The sequence below is a fragment of the Schistocerca gregaria genome, chromosome 3 (genome assembly GCF_023897955.1).
Source record: "Schistocerca gregaria isolate iqSchGreg1 chromosome 3, iqSchGreg1.2, whole genome shotgun sequence".
Classification (NCBI taxonomy): Eukaryota; Metazoa; Arthropoda; class Insecta; order Orthoptera; family Acrididae; genus Schistocerca; species Schistocerca gregaria.
The window spans coordinates 917,574,386-917,596,330 of record NC_064922.1 but is presented as its reverse complement, the minus strand read 5'-3'; the positions used below and the strand labels follow the sequence as shown (position 1 = coordinate 917,596,330).

General features: G+C 44.6%; 1 protein-coding gene and 1 non-coding gene across 4 annotated transcripts; one reads left to right on the top strand and one right to left on the bottom strand.

The window, feature by feature from the left end:
- The first annotated feature begins 367 nt into the window (after positions 1 to 367).
- On the top strand, positions 368 to 21,594 carry LOC126355556 (cuticle protein 18.7-like). 3 transcript variants are annotated; one of them, XM_050005914.1, is made up of 2 exons: positions 368 to 447; positions 20,891 to 21,594. In XM_050005914.1, the coding sequence occupies exons 1-2, from the start codon at positions 391 to 393 to the stop codon at positions 21,503 to 21,505; spliced, it is 672 nt and encodes a 223-aa protein (XP_049861871.1). In that variant the 5' UTR covers positions 368 to 390; the 3' UTR covers positions 21,506 to 21,594. The 3 variants fall into 3 exon arrangements, with proteins under 3 accessions (XP_049861871.1, XP_049861872.1, XP_049861873.1); XM_050005915.1 differs by lacking the exon at positions 20,891 to 21,594 and adding an exon at positions 2,667 to 3,390 and having other exon boundaries at positions 400 to 447; XM_050005916.1 differs by lacking the exon at positions 368 to 447 and adding an exon at positions 18,931 to 19,010.
- Positions 16,840 to 16,914, bottom strand: Trnat-ugu (transfer RNA threonine (anticodon UGU)). Its single transcript has one exon. It is a non-coding gene; the product is annotated as a tRNA-Thr (tRNA).
- Positions 21,595 to 21,945: the final 351 nt, after the last annotated feature.

Here is a 21,945-nt window from a genome sequence, read left to right as displayed (position 1 = left end):
GCTACCTGAGACTGTCTGTTTCACTTACAAATGTGGAGGTTCACAAGGCCACTTACACTATCTACGGTGCTTCAAGGCGGCCACCGTGATGTTTTAGCGGAGTAAATAACGCTTTGTCCAGTGAGAGTAAGTGTTTTTCGATCAAAGAGTGAGAAGCGATTTCCAGCAGGTGCCCTCGAGGTGTCCAGACACCTGCCGGCGGCTAGACTGCCATTAGCCTCCTCTGAGCGCGGCTGCCTAACAGCGGCCGCCCGGGCCACCTGCACCCGGCATTGCGCCAGGGCGGGGTCCGGCCATGGGCGACGCCTCCCTCCCTACCAGGGGCACCGGCGCCTGCCTCGTTCTCACGGTCGAGGTCTCGGCCTGCTATATATACCGTCTGCCGAGCCGATGGGGGCACAGTTCAGCAGCAGCAGCAGCAGCAGCATCAGCAGCATGAAGGTCCTGGTGAGTGAGCGCTCCTTATTGCCAGAGGAAGCCATCCGATAGTAGTTTTTCGGCTGTAGTAATGAATAACCACTGACAAATACACAGGAAGACAGAAGCCGTTACGTCTGCCACAAGTTACAGGTTAAAACATTTGAGCAAAGTTTGGATTTCTAAAGCGTTCTACAGTGCCTCTGTTTGGCTCTTAAAACAAAATAATTGCTCGAATGGAAGTACTTGTTCAAAAAAGCGATCGCCACACTTGCAGGAAGGCCTTCGTAATTTATTTCGTAGGTTTGTGGTAGCTTTCACTGCAATCGTAAAGGAAGACCGCAGTAAAGGGAAATGAATTACCAATGAGAACTGAGTTACAATGATTTGTGCAGTAAAATTATGGAAGAGGAGCTGAAATATGACCTGTTCATGAAAAAGTGCAATCAATACAACATAAATAGAAAGCACATGAAAGCTACATCGGCAGGCCGTTGTGGCCTACCGGTTCTAGGCGCTTCAGTCTGGAAACGCACGATCGCTATGGCCGCAGGTTCGAATCCTGCCTCGGGCATTAATCTGTGTGATGTCCTTAGGTTAGGTTTAAGTAGTTCTAAGTTCTAGGGGACTGATAACCTCACATGTAAAGTCCCATAGTGCTCACAGCCAGTTGAACCAAACCTACAGCTATTGACAAACACTGCAGTTCATCCTGAAGAAGAAGAAACCGAGATAGAGATGTTAGAACATCAGTCAAAAGTACAAATCGACAGAGCCCGAAAGTTATGAAATATTACACATCTGTTGAACACAACAGGCCACTGGAACTCATAGCATTACTTAAAAAGCAAAGGAAGTTGGTGCGGAAAATGGGCGGCTGTTTATCATTTTCTTGATAATATTCGTGTTGCGGACATGAGTACCATTACTATATGGAAAGACTACAGCCGGTGAATGAAAGACGTCTGATTAGATATCATACACATAATAACAAGCAAAACTTATTTAAGGTTATGTGTGTCCTCGCAGTAACCCTCAGAGCTATATAAATATGTGCAGCTTTATAGTATTTGCTTTGTCCCATCGTTCCCATATAAAAAGTTTAGTAATAGAATAACTGGAACAGTAACTTCACCCTTCAGGAAAGAAGAAACAATAAAAATAGTGCTCCAGATATAAAGCAGAAACAAGGTAGACATCCTGTTACATTCTCTCTAGAGCACATATTTAAAACGAAATCTACGGCACAGATTTGAATGATAAACGGAAAATCTTTCTTCTATCTCTTCTGGATGATTCAAATGGCTCTAAGCACTATGGGACCTAACATCTGAGGCCATCAGTCCCCTAAACTTAGAACTACTTAAACCTAACTAACCTAAGGACATCACATGCATCCATGCCCGAGGTAGGATTCGAAGCTGCAACCGTAGCAGCCGCGTGGTTCCGGCCTGAAGCACCTACTACTGCACGGCCACAACAGCCAGCTCCCTCTTATAGAAAAAGACAGTTACCCGAAAGTCTTTCATAGACCATACTATCACATTCAGTTTGCTCAGCAATAGTATTTACGCATCGGAAATTGTTCACTGGTATAGTTCTGGTGGTAAATAACAAATAAGAATAAAGACATAGGGGACAGATTAAAATCTTCCCAGTACCGTTCATGAGAGAGTTCATAAATATTTGGAAATGTGGTGCTAGTATGTAAAAACAGTAAAACGTTGACATAAGTAGTATAAATAACCATAGTGAAAGAGGTCCTGATACCTACAGAAGCTGATGTTAGTAATGAACTGAAAATTCCTCATGCACGGTACAGATCGACTTTGTGGGTAAGTTTTCCCAAACTCTCGGAAAGCGAACTCAGTCTTCTTACACCTATAGATTTCACACTTTCAACTGTTCGTCAGCATGCTCTCAAACAATTTAAAAAATTCCCCTAAAGGTAATCTGCACGAGTGAGAGAATTCAGGAAACTCTTAGAACGTGGAAATAGGTGAATCCATCCAGTGGTTGAAACGAATAATCAATTTGAGCAAATAAAGCAGGGGTAGCTAGAGATATTGCATGTAATAAAAATCGACCAGTTTTTCAGTCTAATTCTTAAAATGTTGAAGAAAGCACGGCAAAAATTATCTACATGAGAGCTACCATCAAAATATTCTATTTATTTTCTGGAAGGCGCTGTACTTTCTCGTCGGTGCGGGGAAAGAAGAGTGGGTTTACCAAGCCACTGTTTGTTTCAGGTCGTCATGAGCGCTATCTTCGCCGTGGCTCTGGCAAAGCCCGGCTACCTGGGAGCCGCCCGCGCCATTGCCGCCGCCCCCGCTATCGCCGCCGCCCCCGCACTGGCCTACGGTGCTGCTCCCGCACTGGCCTACAGCGCTGCCCCCGCCGTGGTCGCCGCCCCCATCCACGCCGGATACGCCGCCTACGGCCCTGCCAACATCGTGCTCGGAGCCGACGGCGTCCCCCTGGACACCCCTGAGGTGGCCGCCTCCAAGGCAGCCCACCTGAACGCCGTGGCTGAGACGCGCGTGCGCGACGCCATTGTGAACAGCGCCGCCGTCGTAGCCGCCGCCCCCGCCATCACCGCCCCCGCTATCGCCGCCGCCGCCCCCGCCGTCATCGACGCCAGGACCGTCGCCGCCCACGCCATCGCCGCCCCGGCCCTCCGCTATGCTGCTGCCGCCCCCGCTGTGGCCTACTCTGCCGTCCACCCTGGATACGCTGCCTACGGACCTGCCAACATTGTGATCGGTCCCAACGGCGTTCCTCTGGATACCCCTGAGGTAGCTGCTGGAAAGGTGGCCGACGCCGTCGCCCACCTGGAGGCTAAGGCTCGCAACGGTCTGATCCTCTGAACTGTCACCGATGGCGTTACGACGACTTGATGCAATCAATGGTACCTGTGAGGCTTAAGTTTTTTGAAAATGTTGCTGTGATACCTGAATAAAACTGTACATTTAACATTTGTCTCTTGTCACTCGTTTCCTTTCATGTCACCACAGAAGTAAATCAAAATGGATATCCGCACAATAACGCTGAAAGCATTTCAAGCATTTTAACGAAGGAACTCGCCATTGTATGATGGCTACTCAGACAGTGGCATTGCGTCATATAGGCAATAAGTTAGATACCAGCACACAGTTCTTTGTGCGTGGAAGTATGCAGAAATATTTTATCTGGTATGCTTTAATTAGCTATTAGGTCCACAATATTTCTTGACACATAGGAAATATGTACATAAGAGACAGTACAAAGTAGAAAAATAGCGTAAATACGTAGCAGAAGTTTTGTGAAAGCAAATGATGCCGCTGTTCCGATTTAAGAACATTAAGGAAAAAAGTAAGTGGGATTTAACAGAAAGAAAAGAATAACTCAAACCAGGTAAGCGACAGTGCAACTGATGCGACAGACTTTTCCAATGCTTTTCGCCTTGTAGAACCTACCATCACAGATAGTGAATCTTTCTCTGGTTGGAAATAGACGTTTTAGCGAAAACAGTGGAAATGATGAGTCGATAAAGATTTTTCATCACTTAAGAATAGTGAAAGGCAGTCAACATCAAATGAGTTTCTAGTTCTGTAATCCTTACTCAAGAAGTGAAACTACGTTTAAAATATGAAGAAAGGTCAAAATCAAGCAGAAAACTAGCATCTTCCTACAAAGCTTTCCTGTCAGCTCATTTTCTGATACGCTACTGTCATCAGAATTAATCTTCAGTGAATTTTGCGATTCTATGAGCCAAGGCGACGTATTAAAATTGTATGGCGTGCTGGGACTCGCATATTACGGTGGGAAATCGTCCTACCACATATTTCTGACAGACAGTTTGTTTTAGTACTCTTGGGGAATATTGACAGAAGATCTTTCACTAAGTACTTTTCGATACAAAACTATTTGTCATAAGTGAATACGTCGGCATTTATTTTCTTAAACGACTTACAGGTCAGATAGTGCGGTATCGGCCACAATGCGGTCGGCCGCACTTCAAAATACGCACACCGCCAGACACTTCGGCATGAGGTCGCTTCCACGAATGTGTACAATAATATGCAAGGATCTTCTCTCTGGAGCCCCACCGGCGGGTGTACCTAAGTTCAAACATCGACTCACAGTGCCAAATTTTTGTGTGTTTGCCATTTCATAGCACTTACAGACTTTCATAACGGTCATGGCTCGATGTCTGCAGAATAGACTGCTTTAATTGGAAACCTTTGTATCTATATATGTATTTCAAGATTCAAATCTACTGTTAGCAACTGTTGCTGCAGCTACAGCAAGGATATGTATTATTTTTAATATTTGATATTAGATATAGACTAAACTAATATATGAATTCTTTGTCTCCGAACTGCATCAGTTCCTCGCTCGTGTATCCACTAAAGAACCAAAAAGCGTCCAAGGAAGTACAACACATGGAAACTGTACTCAGTAATAATTGGTATACATTACAAAGGTGATTACTATCTGCAGACTAAACAGGCATCTAGGGTGGTATCGTCCAGTTCCTCTCTGTTTATACTAGTGTTCCACAGATCAAATTCTCCAAAAATCCACATAAAATAAAATCCATAGTGTCTGATACCTGCCGAAGAAAGTGGCAATCAGTTATTCAGATGTCGACGGGCGAACTTGTATGGTGCAATGTCACGTTAAAGACACTTCTTCTTGCGGGTAATAAAGGCACCGATTCGAACCACTTTTGCAACACATTTCGAATGAGTACCTGATAACATGCGCCATTCAAAAGGGTTCGGATTAATTAAGGTTGTATTAGTTGGTCTCGCATAATTATAGTGACTTGTGACTGAAGACGAGCTGGGCCCATAGTTTTCAAAGTTCCATATATTACTTTTTCGGCTGTTGAAAACAACATCTCGGTTGGATTAGACCTCACACACGGACAAAACGAGTCTTATAGGAAATTTGCTGTGGAAGTAGTACACTGAATGAACCATAGACCGAACTGTACTTCGAGTTAAATATCATTTCATCCCGTTGTTTAAGCATACTGCTTGTGACAGGACAGTAATTACTGCTCGATTAATACTGTCCCCATAAAGTTCCTCGAAGTGGCAGTTCAGTAGTGCTTACTGACGGAACTTGTCTCACGTGAAACAACCCCATAAACCCAATTTCTGCTGTCGACAGCCTTATAAACCTTTGTATGACGTAAATGACAAAGCGTCTCATAATTGTTTAACAGTGGCTATGAATTTGTTCCAATTTTTGTGATAGCTGGGATGCTGCACTTACGAAACCTTTGTACTAGGTGGTTAGAATTATAAGCGCAGCTACTTATAGAAGTCCAGTCTGGGCTGTAATTATGGTCTGTCAGCGAAACTTGAAAGATATTCTAACGTGTTAATGTGGAAACGACTTAGGCTCGAAAAAAATAATGTTCGAATTTTGTCCACCAGATACAAATCTGGCGCTGTGAATGCAAGAAACACGCATAGAAATGTCCTGATATGTAATGGATGAGAAACGAGAATTTTGCAGCAAAGATCTCACAAGTCCAAAAAAGGTATGATGTTGGTTTTTGTTATAAAGTCAGATTTATCACCACATGGCAGAGTTTGAAAGGAGCGCCATTGAGGAACTCCACTTGGCTGGATGGTCACATCGTGCAATAGTGAGATTTATGGGACATTCAACTCTGACAGTGGCCAGATGTTGGACTGCAAAGGAACTCTGGGCAGGCATACTTGTAATCAATGTTGCGGACGACAGCGTCTGACCACCAGAAGGGAGGTCTGCTGTAACGTGCGTCAAGTGCATTGCAATCCCTACAGACCTAGCCAAAGGCCTTTAAACATTCTAACACCGGGTCCCGCCCGATCACCGAAGTCAAGCAACGCTGGGCTGATCTAGTACTTGGATGGGTAACCATCCGGAGAAAACCGTTGGTTCTCAGGCTCACAAGTTTCCAAAGCGGCGTCCAATTGAAAAACTTGCACCAAATCGTCGTGCCACGCGACACTTTTCCTTCGCGCCTGCCATCCAAAAATTGGTAATGGAGTCCGTACAAGATTGTGTGTCATCCCGCACCATTGCTAGGAGATGCTGTGTTGCCTAGCAACGGCAGCAGTGCAGGTCAGTGGCACGAAACCGCACAGAAAGAGTTACGGCTCGTCTTTGACAGCGAAGTCCGCGGAAAATCGCCTCTGCCGCCAGGCGGTGGTCGCAACACCAGCGCGCTAGCGGCAAACACACATGTTGCTGCACTCACAGAACTATTTCCCGCCACCACATAATGTGCGGCAAGCAGTTCACCATGTATCCTGTCGCCGGGTGAGCCAGTTCCGTGACACAGGCTCCGAGTACACCAGTACTTCTTCAGTGAGGGACTCGCTCCTAATGTGCCTTTTTTTTGTCATCAGTCTACTGACTGGTTTGATGCGGCCCGCCTCGAATTCCTTTCCTGTGCTAACCTCTTCATCTCAGAGTAGCACTTGCAACCTACATCCTCAATTATTGGCTTGACGTATTCCAATCTCTGTCTTCCTCTACAGTTTTTGCCCCCTACAGCTCCCTCTAGTACCATGGAAGTCATTCCCTCATGTCTTAGCAAATGTCCTATCATCCTGTCCCTTCTCCTTATCAGTATTTTCCACATATTTCTTTCCTCTTCGATTCTGCGTAGAACCTCGTCATTCCTTAACTTATCAGTCCACCTAATTATCAACATTCGTCTATAGCACCACATCTCAAATTCTTCGATTCTCTTTTGTTCCGGTTTTCTCACAGTCCATGTTTCACTACCATACAATGTTGTACTCCAGATGTACATCCTCAGAAATTTCTTCCTCAAATTAAGGCCGGTATTTGATATTAGTAGATTTCTCTTGGCCAGAAATGCCTTTCTTGCCATAGCGAGTCTGCTTTTGATGTCCTCCTTGCTCCGTCCGTCATTGGTTATTGTACTGCCTAGGTAGCAGAATTCCTTAACTTCATTGACTTCGTGACCATCAATCCTGACGTTACGTTTCTCGCTGTTCTCATTTCTAATACTTCTCATTACCTTCGTTTTTCTCCGATTTACTCTCAAACCATACTGTGTACTCATTAGACTGTTCATTCCGTTCAGCAGATCATTTAATTCTTCTTCACTTTCACTCAGGATAGCAATGTCATCAGCGAATCGTATCATTGATATCATTTCACCTTGTATTTTAATTCCACTCCTGAACCTTTCTTTTATTTCCATCATTGCTTCCTCGATGTACAGATTGAAGAGTAGGGGCGAAAGACTACAGCCTTGTCTTACTCCCTTGTTAATACGAGCACTTCGTTCTTGATCGTCCACTCTTATTATTCCCTCTTGATTGTTGTACATATTGTATATGACCCGTCTCTCCCTATAGCTTACCCCTACTTTTTTCAGAATCTTGAAGAGCTTGTCCCATTTTATATTGCCGAACGCTTTTTCCAGGTCGACAAATCCTATGAACGTGTCTTGATTTTTCTTTGGCCTTGCTTCCATTATTAGCCGTAACGTCAGAATTGCCTCTCTCGTGCATTTACTTTTCCTAAAGCCAAACTGATCGTCACCTAGCGCATTCTCAATTTTCTTTTCCATTCTTCTGTATATTCTTGTAAGCAGCTTCGATGCATGAGCTGTTAAGCTGATTGTGCGATAATTCTCGTACTTGTCAGCTCTTGCCGTCTTCGGAATTGTGTGGATGATGCTTTTCCGAAAGTCAGATGGTATGTCGCCAGACTCATATATTCTACACACCAACGTGAATAGTCGTTTTGTTGCCACTTCCCCTAATGACTTTAGAAATTCTGATGTGCCATAAGCCTAGCAAAATGAGTGCTTGTCACACCGCCCACTTCAGGACTTTGCTAGGCGACGCTTAGAACACTGCTTTTCTCTTACTGTTTTCTGGGCAGACAGCCAGGAGGTAGTGATGCAACAACTTGAGTCAAGTGCAATATTGTTGTTCTTCCGAACTGGTGTGGTGCTCCAGACTTGAGACCACACGAGAAAAATCTTGTTATAGTTTCACGATTTCCGAGGTTGGAGTTCTGTTTACTTGGCAGTTGACATAAAAACGCGAGAAGCATGGCGTCACATTGTGTTCAGTTATGAACCGCTTGTCTCACTATCCGGCCGACAGTCGTAATCGTATGTGTCGGCGACATAGCTCATTCTTTCAATATTTCGGAGAAGCACAACAGTAATACTCTTGCAATAATGCGGAGAGCTATTAAAATTTCGTGTCACGGGAGGAGCTGACTGAGGGAACTCTGGCGGCTCACTAGTATGTGACGAAGAAACTGCCTCTGAATGTGTAACTTCTCATGCGTCAATATGATGTTGCCAGGACAATGCACGTCTACACATGCCACGTGTGTCTACAAACTGTCTGCCCTGATGTTGAGGTTCAGCAATGGCTCTGAGAACTATGGGGCTTCTGCTGTGGTCATAAGCCCCTAGAACTTAGAACTACTTAAACCTAGCTAACCTAAGGACATCATAGACATCCATGACCGAGGCAGGATTCGAACCTCCGACTGTAACGGTCGCACTGTTCCAAACTGAAGCGCCTAGAACCGCTAGGCCACACCAGCCGGCTGATGTTGAGGTTCCGCTATGGCCAGATAGCTCCCTAGATCTGTCCACACTAATTTGTGGAACGTCAACGCCGATCCAGTGTCAGTGTTTAGAATGTCTAGTAGCAGTTACAACATTTGTTGGCGAGCTTGCCTCAGGGGAGGATACACAGCCCTTATAGCACCCATACCAGACCAATGACTACAAGCACCCAGACCTGAGTACTACAACGTCGTACTGAGCAATGGGCTCACAATTCCAAGTTCTTTGTAAATTTCGTCTCGATTTTTTAGTCACTAACTTCGTCCACCCTTTCAACAAGTAAATTTTGTTTTTGTCTTCGCCTCCCCTTCTTGGTGCTTTATGTGGTTGGTTATAGAGAATATATTCTTAAATTTGTACAAAACCAAATGGAATTGTTGAACTTCAATAAAACATGGTCAAATCCTCTTCATTCACTGAATATTGTCCCCAGCTAAGAGTACCCCCATCCACACACGGGAGCGCGCTGCTCAGTATGGAACCTGGGAAAAGTTTCTCAGATTTTAAAGTTACTTTTCACAAGGATGAATGAAATGGCGCGTACATTTGGCAGCTGAACTATTCAGGGAAATGACATCTACTGTAAGAGAAAAATTATCTTTTATTTTTAAAATATTGTATTGCGCACTTTTTCTTGGATTGCTGTTCTCCTCACATGCTTTTAATATATAGCATGTACAATGTCCTCATCAGTGCAGCAGCAATCACAGTTTGGGTAGATTACTGATTTTATGAATGGCTCGTTAGAACCTGTTGGCATATTTGACGTTATGGTCACTCTCCGCTAACATTGTCCATTACGTATTTGCTTGACTGACGATTGTACCATGAAAATCATAGCGTGGTAAGGCTATGTGAGACGGGAAGTCGATACTGCATAATTTTCGCCAGATGGTCTGCAAATTCGTTGGCCCTAATACTAACTTTACCCGATATCCCATTCTTGAGAATCTGCTGACACAGCCTCTTTGGTCCATTGCAACTTCTCAGTGTATTGTGTGCAAAGAGATTTACAGTTTTTCTTGGGCTGGTCTCCCAAGGGGTGCAAGGCACTCGTCGGGGGGTCAGCAACTTGAGGGTTGCTCAGAAATTAATGCACCGCATTTTTTAAGTCAGCTGAAAACAATGCCAAGAATGCGAAACGTTACGGATGTATTATTTCAAATCTCTTGAGTGAGCGCGTCAAGTTTCCGTCACTACCGACACATGACGTACCTACAGGACAGTTTTAAAATTGGTGTCTGTAGGTGATGAATGGTACAAGCAACGTGCCGTCATTGAATTTTTCACTACAGAGAAAGAAGTTGTGGGGATATTCACAAACGCTTGTGCAAAGTCTATGGAGCATCTGCTGCCGATAGAAGTACACTTAGGCGCTGGACTTGGAGGGTGGGGTCACCACAAGGCGTTTCGGTGGTGCTCCACGACTTGCAACGCTCGGGGAGACCATCCACGGCTGTCACACACGACATGTTGCAGCGAGCTGATGTTGTCATTCGCGAGGACAGACGCATTACGACTCGGCAGTTGGAGCTGCATCTGTTAATTCATCGAAGACATTTTGAGGACGATGAGGAGGTGATTCACACAGTGAAGCACTGGCTCCGCCACCAGAACAACGATTGCTACACGCCCTTGTTTCCCGCTGGAAGAAGGCCATTGAATGGGATGGAAATAACGCAGTAAAATAGGGTGTGTAGATGAAACACTATTCTTTCGTGTGCGTAATTCTCGTTATGTTCAATAAAAGACTGTTGAAGAAACAAATGCGGTGCATTACTTTCTGGGCAACTCTCGTATTATGACATTGACGACATGTCAATGGATTATGTAAAGAATAACCTGATGAACGACATACAACTGCGTTGTCAATACTGAGGCGTCTGTAGATAAAAAGGACTGTCCTCATCCTATTTGCTCGTCAAAGGTAAACAGCATTTGTGTTTGAATTCATAGTGTGAAGCGACCGTTGGGTATACGAATGGAAGAACACAGCGATCAGTTGCATACAATCTGAATTTATTGCAGATCAATTTCGACTGTAAATAGCAATCATCAGTGCATACATCACCTAACGCTGGTTTGAGTTCTTATTCTGTCACATACGCCGTTTCCTTTTCTCATTAAGTTTATACAGGGTGTTTCAAAAATGACTGGTATATTTGAAACGGCATTGAAAACTAAACGAGCAGCGATAGAAATACACCGTTTGTTGCAATATGCTTGGGAAAACAGTACATTTTCAGGCGGACAAACTTTCGAAATTACAGTAGTTACAATTTTCAACAACAGATGGCGCTGCAACTGATGTGAAAGATATAGAAGACAACGCAGTCTGTGGGTGCGCCATTCTGTACGTCGTCTTTCTGCTGTAAGCGTGTGCTGTTCACAACATGCAAGTGTGCTGTGGACAACATGGTTTATTCCTTAGAACAGAGGATTTTTCTGGTGTTGAAATTCCACCGCCTAGAACATAGTGTTGTTGCAACAAGACGAAGTTTTCAACGGAGGTTTAATGTAACCAAAGGACCGAAAAGCGATACAATAAAGGATCTGTTGGAAAAATTTCAACGGACTGGGGACGTGACGAATGAACATGCTGGAAAGGTAGGGCGACCGCGTACGGCAACCACAGAGGGCAACGCGCAGCTAGTGCAGCAGGTGATCCAACAGCGGCCTCGGGTTTCCGTTCGCCGTGTTGCAGCTGCGGTCCAAATGACGCCAACGTCCACGTATCGTCTCATGCGCCAGAGTTTACACCTCTATCCATACAAAATTCAAACGCGGCAACCCCTCAGCGCCGCTACCATTGCTGCACGAGAGACATTCGCTAACGATACAGTAAACAGGATTGATGACGGCGATATGCCAAAGGAATCATTGGCCCATTTTTCAGATCCGAAACGATTACTGCATCACGCTATCTGGACATTCTTCGTGAATTTGTGGTGGTACAAACTGCCTTAGACGACACTGCGAACACCTCGTGGTTTATGCAAGATGGTGCCCGGCCACATCGCACGGCCGACGTCTTTAATTTCCTGAATGAATATTTCGATGATCGTGTGATTGCTTTGGGCTATCCGAAACATACAGGAGGCGGCGTGGATTGGCCTCCCTATTCGCCAGACATGAACCCCTATGACTTCTTTCTGTGGGGACACTTGAAAGACCAGGTGTACCGCCAGAATCCAGAAACAATTGAACAGCTGAAGTAGTACATCTCATCTGCATGTGAAGCCATTCCGCCATACACGTTGTCAAAGGTTTCGGGTAATTTCATTCAGAGACTATGCCATATTATTGCTACGCATGGTGGATGTGTGGAAAATATCGTACTATAGAGTTTCCCAGACCGCAGCGCCATCTGTTGTTGACAATTGTAACTACTGTAATTTCGAAAGTTTGTCTGCCTGAAAATGTACTGTTGTCCCAAGCATATTGCAGCAAACGGTGTATTTCTATCGCTGCTCCTTTAGTTTGTATTGCCGTTTCAAATATACCGGGCATTTTTGAAACACCCTGTAGGTGTGACTATATATTCAATTAAGCACAACTTAGATGTGAGCACATTAGGAGATGTATACAGTGATAATAACTACTCCACAGTCGAAAGCATCTGCAGTAAATATCGATATTAATGATGAATAGTAGACTGAAATTTAAGATAATCGTCTGGTAGAATCAGTGCGAAAGGAGGTGCGATACAGGAGTACTGAGGTATAATATGACGTGTTTGAATTTGGGTAGGGATGTGGCAGATCACTTGAAGAAGAGTGGACTTCTCTCAATAGGGAAATCACATATGTTGGATAGACAAACATAGGTACAAGGATGGTGACAGATGTGTGTCATGAAGAACAAAGATTACTGGCTTAAATAATGATAATCAAGCTCAGAAACCTTCTAGATATGCAAAACATAATTCTCGTGTCCCTTAAATAGATTGACGAAAGACAAAAGTCTGAAAATGTACCGGGAAAGAGAGTAAAACGTCACTGTAAGTCACTTATGAATGAAATAGGACGTGTAGGATGCCCGAGGCGAAATAGCTGGAAGAAACATGTGAAGAAATCGGAAAAAAAGAAAATCTTCGGGAGTACTGACTCAGCATGTCAGACAACTCTTGGTAAACTTAAAAATGTGAGTGAAATCTTATGGGACTTAACTGCTAAGGTCATCAGTCCCTAAGTGTACACACTAGTTAACCTAAATTACCCTAAGGACAAACACACACACACACACACACACACACACACACACACACACACACACACACACATGCCCGAGGTACCAGCCGCACAGTCCATGCCTGCAGCGCCCCAGACCGCTCGGCTAATCCCGAGCGGAGATAAAATTAAAAGGGGTAGGGGGGGTGGTAACATTGACAGTGCAATGGGAATTTCACTGCTTAATGCAGATGAAAAATAGGCGAAACGAGTGATCAAAATGGAAACATCATATGGCTACAAGTATGCAATTAATGACGCTTATTCGCTATGAAAAAAATAGAATAGAATCTGTGTCAGATACTGGAAAGAATGAAATTATGTGTATGTCTGAAATATATGTGTTGTTAGAGGTGAGAACCCTCGTAGTTGTACGCTCTCAAGTCAACGTAAATCAGTAGGTATAAGGTATGTTTGTAATATTAATCAGCACATGCCATCCTCATTAAATACAATGAATTCCCTAAACAAACTAATTTACAAAACTTTTCCGTTTTCGTAGGTAGACTGACACAAAAAGAGCTTGAATCAGAATAATTTCTACAATGTATTAGTTATACTATACTCTCATGAAATAAGGAAATAGAAATAAATAAAGTGCCAGCAGTATGACATTTGAAGAAATATTAAATACCTCAGGAGTTGTGTGACAGAAGAGACGTGAATACGCATATGCATTACAATACGAAGTAAACAAACCACTAACAATAACATTTACACCAATAATGAAACACCAAAACTGGCCAGTCAGAATGCACTACACTGCACATATGTAGATCAGGTACCTAGACTAAGTAGGAAATTATTCGTATAACAGTAACCATAATTTCCTCTATCGTGGTATGGGCACACTGCCTCCTCAATGTAATGTACAAGCTGTCAGCCTTATAATCAGAAATGATTAATCAAATGTTACCGAAACTAGAACACGCTATGATGGATGAAATTGATGTAAATCCCAAAAGTTAGTAAAACAACGGCCGCTATTTAGATCAAAATAGTATCCTTGCTCTATGTAATTCTTGTTGTTAATATTGCTGTAAAGTTTATTTTTATGGCTTGATGGTGTATTTTATTGCAGAAACCGGTAGGCTATAAAATAAAATGGACATGAACTCACAGGAAATGGATTTTTTTGTATTTCTTACTAACGCTCATACATGGTGGTGTATAGAATCTATGAGACTGGCTACAAAGCATTAGACATTTGGAAAAATATCATCCACACAATTCGGGAGACAGCAAGAGCCAACAAGTACGAGGATTAGCGAAAAATCAGCTCAACAATTGATGCATCCAAGCAAGTTACAGGATTAATGTACAAAATAATGAAAAAGAAAACTGAGGATCTGTTAGATGACAATAAACTTCCCTTTAGGAAAGGCAAAGGCACCATAGAGGCAGTTCTGACGTTACGCTTGATAACAGAAGCAGGGCGAAGAGTAATCAGGACTTCCAATAGCTTTTGTGACTTGGAAATGCGTCCGACACTGCAAAATGGTGAAAGATGTTCGAAATTTTGAGAAAGAATAGACTCAAGCTGTACGAAAATGTACGAATATACAAGAACCAAGAGGGAACAATAAGAGAGGAAGAGCAAGAACAAAGAGCTCAGATTGCAAATCGTGTAAGACAGCCATGTAGCTGTTAAGTCTGTATAACGAAGAAACAATGACGGAAGTAAAAGAAAGGTTCAAGACTAGGATTAAAATTCTGGGTGAAAAGATGTTCATGATAAGATTCGCTGATGACGTTGCTATCCTGAGTGAAAGTGAAGAGGAATTACACCATCTGCCGAATGGAATGAACAGTCTAGTGTGTACAGAATATGGATTGATAGTCAACCGGAAAAAGACAAACGTAATGAGATGTAGCAGAAACGAGAAAAACGAGAAACTTTAATTCAAAATTTGCGATCACGAAGGTGATGACGTGAAGGAACTCTGCTACATTGGAGGCAAAATAGCCCATGACAGACGACGAAAGAAGGTCAATGAAGGCGTTTCGGGCCAAGAGAAACCTACTGCTATCAATCAGAGGCCTTAATGTGGGAAAGAGATTTCTGATAATATACGTTTGGAGCACAATATTGTGTGAGAGTGCTCATAAACGATGTCAAAATCGGGACAGGAGAGTATTAAGGCGTTTGAGATGTGGTGCTACAAGGGTGATTATAATTAAAGTTAAACTTTCGAGACGCTGTAGAGATAATACTACTGGTCACGACGACGTCGAATTGCAACTGCATTTTATAGGAGAAGGGGAAAACATATGGCAGAAAAAGAAAATGGTGTGAAAATTGATCAGTAGATGGCGCTGTATGTGTCAGAATAAGTAAATGAAAACATCTGTCATGAGCACGACCCATTGAAGTTGGTATAAACACGCCGGGTCCACGGCTTTTCGTTGGTGTGTGACGTTCGCCGTGACTGTTTCAATGCAGGATCGCACTCTGCTTGTAAATCTGAATTACAAGAGTGATGACTGCATACACGTCGCTCTGCAGAAGTTCCGGGCACTGAAGGGTTTGAGAAAAGTGGTTGGTCCAACGACTGCCGTGGGTCTGGAGAAAATGATTCGGAAATTCCAAAAGACGGGTTCTTTTCGTGTGCAGCATGGTAGAGGGAGGAAACGAATTGATTCGACGTCAGTGGACGCAGTGGCCACAGCAAAGGAGAAAGAGGCGAGTGGTGTTGCACAAATATGTAGTGCACGGAGAATTGGTCGAACATTGGACATCATCGTGTGCACGGTGCATAAAATCCTACGAAACATCAGTTTTAGCTATCCATTCAAAATTACCCATGTGGATGAGTTGCTTCCTGTTGGCGTGCTAGCAAGAGAGACCTTTGCTTTAGAATTTCTTGCTCACAGGGAAGTGGACAATAATTGACCGTGGAAGATTTTGTGGACAGACGAAGCCCACTTCCATCTGACAGGATATGTCGATACACAGAATTGTAGAACATGGCAACGGAAAATCCACACGCAAATCAACCAGAATCACTTCATCCTGAAAAGGTCACAGTGTGACTCGGGTTTACAGTATCATTTCTCAATAGGGCCGTATTTTTTCGAAGAGACAGGTGCTTCCGGTCCTGTACCGTCACTGGTAAGCGCTATGAGTGTCTTTTGCGCAACGACATCATTCCATGTCTCCAACAGCGTGGACGTGGGGATGGGGTCATTTTTATGGAATATGGCGCACCTCCGCACATTGCAAATACAGTTAAGCAGCTGCTGAAGTGCCATTTCGAAAATGCTAGAATTATGAGCCACCATTTCCCTGCAGCCTGGCCGTCTCGATCACCTGATCTTAATCCGTGTGACTTCTAGCTATGGGGCTATCTGAAAGGTGTTGTGTTCAGTATTCCGATTGGAAACTTAGTTGCATTGAAGGCACGCATTGCGCAACACTTTCTGAACGTGGCACGGGGAACACTTAGGTAAGTTGTGAAACATGCTGTTTCTCGATTTCAACTTGTTGCAGAAAACGGTGGACAGAATATTGAACATACGTGAAGATGGTATTTGTTCTGGTATACTTGATGTACACCGACGGGAACAGATGAAAATGTGTGCCCCAACCAGGACTCGAACCCGGGATCTCCTGCTTACATGGCAGACGCTCTCTCCATCTGAGCCACCGAGGGCACAGAGGATAGTGTGACCGCAGGGATCTATCCCTTGCACCCACATTCCAAACTTAATGCCCACAAAAAAAGGCTCTGAGCACTATGGGACTTAACTGTTGAGATCCTCAGTCCCCTAGAACTAAATAAACCTAAGGACATCACACACATCCATGCCCGAGGCAGTATTCGAACCTGTGATAATGTCCACACACTACATTCCTAGTGCCCCTGCCCATTATGCTCATTACTCGAGGCAGACAATCTTACCGAGTCCCGTAAGAGTTCGGGAAATGCGTGAGCATCCAGCACAGAAGAAAGAACAGATACCTTCTTCATATAGTCAAGGCTACCTGGCCGTTGACCTTATTCTGTGCGGATGCGCTCCCATTGCCCGAACTCTTACGGGTCTCGGTAAGATTATCTGCCGCGAGTAATGTGTGTAGTGGCAGGGGCGCTACGAATGTAGTCTGTGGACATTAAATGTGGGTCTCACAGGCAGCGTGCAAGGGACAAATCTCTGCAGTCGCACTGTCCTCTGTGCCCTCGGTGGCTTAGATGGATAGACCGTCTGCCTTGTAGGCAGGAGATGCCTACTTGGAGTCCCGATTGTGGCACACATTTTCAACTGTCCCCGTTGATGTATATTAACGTATGTCGACAGTTTGGGGTCTTCATTCAATTAGCATATTGAACATGTTTTGCGCCAACCATACGGAAATTAATAATTCGATTTGACACTGATTGTTGCTTTTTATGTGGTTTTTGGCCTCAAGACAATTAAAAACCGATCTTTTCCATCCGATGTGATATTACCTTGCCGTGGTGGATGGGCTTACGTAACTAACAGTATCACTCACATACGCCCATGCACACTGAGTAATACAGTTTGTTTAAAGTCAAACGTACACTTAAGCATAACTGTACGATTTATTTGTGATTTATAGTCGACCACTATTAAATTATGATGCTTACAGTTATTACTATATTTTGTAGCTATTTATTTTTCTTCTGCCACAAGTTTACACCCTTCTCCAATAATATTCCGTTGCAATTTGACGTCCTTGTGACCAGTGGTGATATTTCTACTGCGGTTTGAAAGTTTAACTATAATAATAATCACTCTGTATATTGAAAACAGGTTGGACTGGTAAGATAAGGAATAAGGAGGTTCTCTGCAGAATTAGGGATACAGGAACATAGGGAAGACACGGACAACAGGAAGAGACAGGACAACAGGACACATGTTAGAACATAAGAGTAAAACCTCCATGGTACTAAAGAAAACTGCAGAGTGTAAAAAGTAAAGGGAAAGACAGAGATTGGAATACATGAAACAAGTAATTGAGAAGGTAAGGTGTAAGTGCTACTCTGATACGAGTGTGTTAGCATATGGGAGGAATTCATGCCAGACCCATAGAATCAACTGCCATACTAATGAGCGCCCCTCCCCCAACAAAAAGTTATTGAGCTCTTCATTTGCGCCTCGCGGGATTAGCCGAGCGGTCTGGGGCGCTGCAGTCATGCACTGTGCGATTGGTCCCGGCGGAGGTTCGAGTCCTCCCTCGGGCATGGGTGTGTGTGTTTGTCCTTAGGATAATTTAGATTAAGCAGTGTGTAAGCTTAGGGACTGATGACCTTAGCAGTCAACTCCCATAAGATTTCACACACTTTTGAAAATTTTTTCTTCATTTGCTGCGAATAATTGTCTGTAAAAATTCATAATGAGGGCTGCACTGTAACAGTCAGTGCACGAAAGTAGCAACAGAGGCCCAACGAACTAAACGAAACTGTCCCAGTCTTTCATTAAAAAGAAACGTCGGTGAACAGTTGGCAACAGTGAGAGTCCTTGAAAGACCAATTGCACAGTTTGGGGTAAAAAAAAAGCCAGTAGGCAACGCCCTGGTTGGTGGCTCACGTACACGCCTGTGGAGGAGGCCCCAGGGGCGTGAGGTCACACGCAAGTGCGTGCGGTCCGGTCCGGTCCACGGAAGGACGCGCCGGCCGGCAACTTTCACGGGCAGCCGGCCCTCCTATATATATGCAGGCGGGCGCCGAATCGGCACAGTTCAGCTGTAGCGCCGCACATCCCGCACTCACAGCAGCATGAAGGTCCTGGTGAGTGCTCTCCACACCTGCTGCAGCAGGCGCTCGTGCTGGGAGCCCGCTCTCGCGTCCGTTAACAGCGTCGTCTTGAGCGAACGTTTCGTCAGCTTTCCTTCTCATTTTCTTCAGACGTGGTACTGGATTCTTGTAAGGAAGGAGCTACACCAGCGACTCCTGACAAACTCCCGGAACACCGTGAAATTTTGGTTGAAGACATAATAGTTAATCAGCTGACATGGCTAGATTTCATCGTGGAGATAAACATGTAGTAACCTAACACTTCAGGCTAATGCCAAAGAGTTTCAGCCTTTCACAATGCGTAACATCTGGTAGAGAAGCTGGTCGTTCTCTTTTGTCGATGTTATGTGTAAGATGCGTCCGGTCTCGTTCTCTGTCCACTCGCAGTTTATAATTCAGTGTCTTATAAGAATATGTGGACAACGGCGTTGCCGCAATGGATACACCGGTTCCCGTTAGATCACTGAAATTAGGCACTGTCAGGCGTGGTCGGCACTTGGATGGATGACCATCCAGGCCGCCATGCGCTGTTGCCATTTTTCGGGGTGCACTCAGCCTCGTGATGCCAATTGAGGGGTAGTAGCGGCTTCAGTCAAGAATACCATCATAACGACCGGGAGAGCAGTGTGCTGACCCCACGCCCCTCCTATCCGCATCCTCCACTGAGGATGACATGGCGGTCGGATGGTCTCGGTAGGCCACTCGTGCGCTGAAGACGGAGTGCTTTATAAGAAGATGCAGGATGACAGCTCGATAGTTGAACATCGTGCTGTAAGAGACCAATCTGCTTTTCCATTATTAATGATTTTTGTTTCGTGTACAGGCCGAACAGCCGAAGTTGCTGCTGCAACGGATTGCTCTGCAGAATAACTTTCGCCTCTTTCTTTTTCATTTTTATCCTCCTTGCTTACGGTGGTCAGTGTGTCCTGGGTATAACTGTAACGGATTTTGATTTCAGTTACAATCTTCTGTGATGCTGCTAGTTCAACACTGAACATCAAAAATTTAGGAAGAATTTCAGTCTCATGTCAAACGTTATTGGAGGGAAGTATCGTCCAATGATCTGTTCGTAACTGAAAAGTGGTTATATTACAGATTGATGATGTTTCCAAAGAACGTGCTGTGATATTTTCGCTAAGCTGTCTGTAGAACTGTTCCAGACTTTTCATGATCTTTATTCCATTGCTGTCTCTGTATCAAATTACTCCAACTCTTGTACATGAGAGGTGGGATGACATCAAGACTTACGCCAGTGTACTATAGATTATATTGCTTAAATAGGATTAGGGAAAGTGCAGTATGTCTTATCAACATCAAATTGTATTATATTGTGCTGATCAGTAGGAATTGTTTAAGCTAAGCATTCTGCTTATCTGTCAAATATGAGTCAGTTATATAGATTATTTAGATACATAATTCCAGACACAGATTTGAAATTCACTGCCAGAATTTCTGTGTGGGTCCTTACCCACGGGAAGAGGAGAAATGGCCAAAATATAGTAGCCGGGGGTGACTGATACCTGTTGTATGTGGTCTGCAAGTTTTCAGTATACACTTGAGTCACTAGCATGGTCACAGGACAAGCAAATAGCGTATGTTCGTCTGAGAACTAGTAGAGGAGAAAAGAAATGTAGCCCAAAAATGTTAACACTTAGAGGCATTTAGCTTGAAAATTAAGGCATAAAAGTAGGCAGTAAAAGGGAAAAGTAAAGTTCTATAATAAATATAGTTTATTAAAGGCACAACAGAGATGACTGAAATGTGTGGAAGAGTGTTTCCTTTAACACTTGAGTTATTCATATGAAGATCTTATTGAGTTCGACAGTGTCTGCAAAAGTAAATGGAAAGAGAGAGTGAAATCTCAACGTTTGCAGGTCGTCCTGAGCGCCGTCCTGGCCGTGGCCCTCGCTAAGCCCGGCTACCTGGGAGCAGCTCGCGCCATCGCCGCCGCCCCCGCTATCGCCGCCGCCCCCGCACTGGCCTACGGTGCTGCTCCTGCACTGGCTTACAGCGCTGCCCCCGCCGTGGTCGCCGCCCCCATCCACGCCGGATACGCCGCCTACGGCCCTGCCAACATCGTGCTCGGAGCCGACGGCGTCCCCCTGGACACCCCTGAGGTGGCCGCCTCCAAGGCAGCCCACCTGAACGCCGTGGCTGAGACGCGCGCTCGTGACGCCATCGTGAACAGCGCCGCCATCGTTGCGGCTGCCCCCGCCATCTCCGCCCCCGCCATCGCCGCCGCCGCCCCCGCTGTCATCGAGGCCAGGACCATCGCCGCCCACGCCATCGCCGCTCCCGCCCTGCGCTATGCTGCCGCCCCCGCCGTGGCCTACTCCGCCGTCCACCCTGGATACGCCGCATACGGACCTGCCAACATTGTGATCGGTCCTAACGGCGTGCCTCTGGACACCCCTGAGGTGGCTGCTGGCAAGGTGGCCGACGCCGTCGCCCACCTGGAGGCTAAGGCTCGCAACGGTCTGATCCTCTGAACTGTCCTGCTCTGAAGAGTTCTTTGCCGAACATTTCAGAACTGTACAAACATTCGTGCTGTAAATAAAACATGTACATTACATAGAAACGATTTACTTTCACCTCATTCAAAAATAGTATCCCTTGATTTGAAGTACAATATACAGGTTTGTCAGAAACAGTGTGAAAAGCATGGAATGGTGCAGCATAGAGGTTGTGCTAAGAAATAACTGTTCAGAAAATAATTTGATACTTTATGCTATTTACGAATTTCTTAGCGTTGAAGTTAGCCAATGAGGAAATTCAAGCACTTTAAAAAAAAAAAAGTTCAAATGGCTCTGAGCACTATGGGACTTAACATCAGAGGTTACCAGCCCCCTAGAACTTAGAACTACTTAAACCTAACTAAGCTATGGACATCACACACTTTCGTGCCCGAGGGCCGGACGAAGTGGCCGAG

Bases quoted from the DNA above. Each gene is read 5' to 3' on its own strand.
- LOC126355556 (XM_050005914.1), top strand. From the start codon at position 391: ATGGGGGCACAGTTCAGCAGCAGCAGCAGCAGCAGCATCAGCAGCATG. The intron at 448-20,890 runs GTGAGTGAGCGC...CAACGTTTGCAG, and splicing joins TCAGCAGCATGAAGGTCCTG to GTCGTCCTGAGCGCCGTCCT.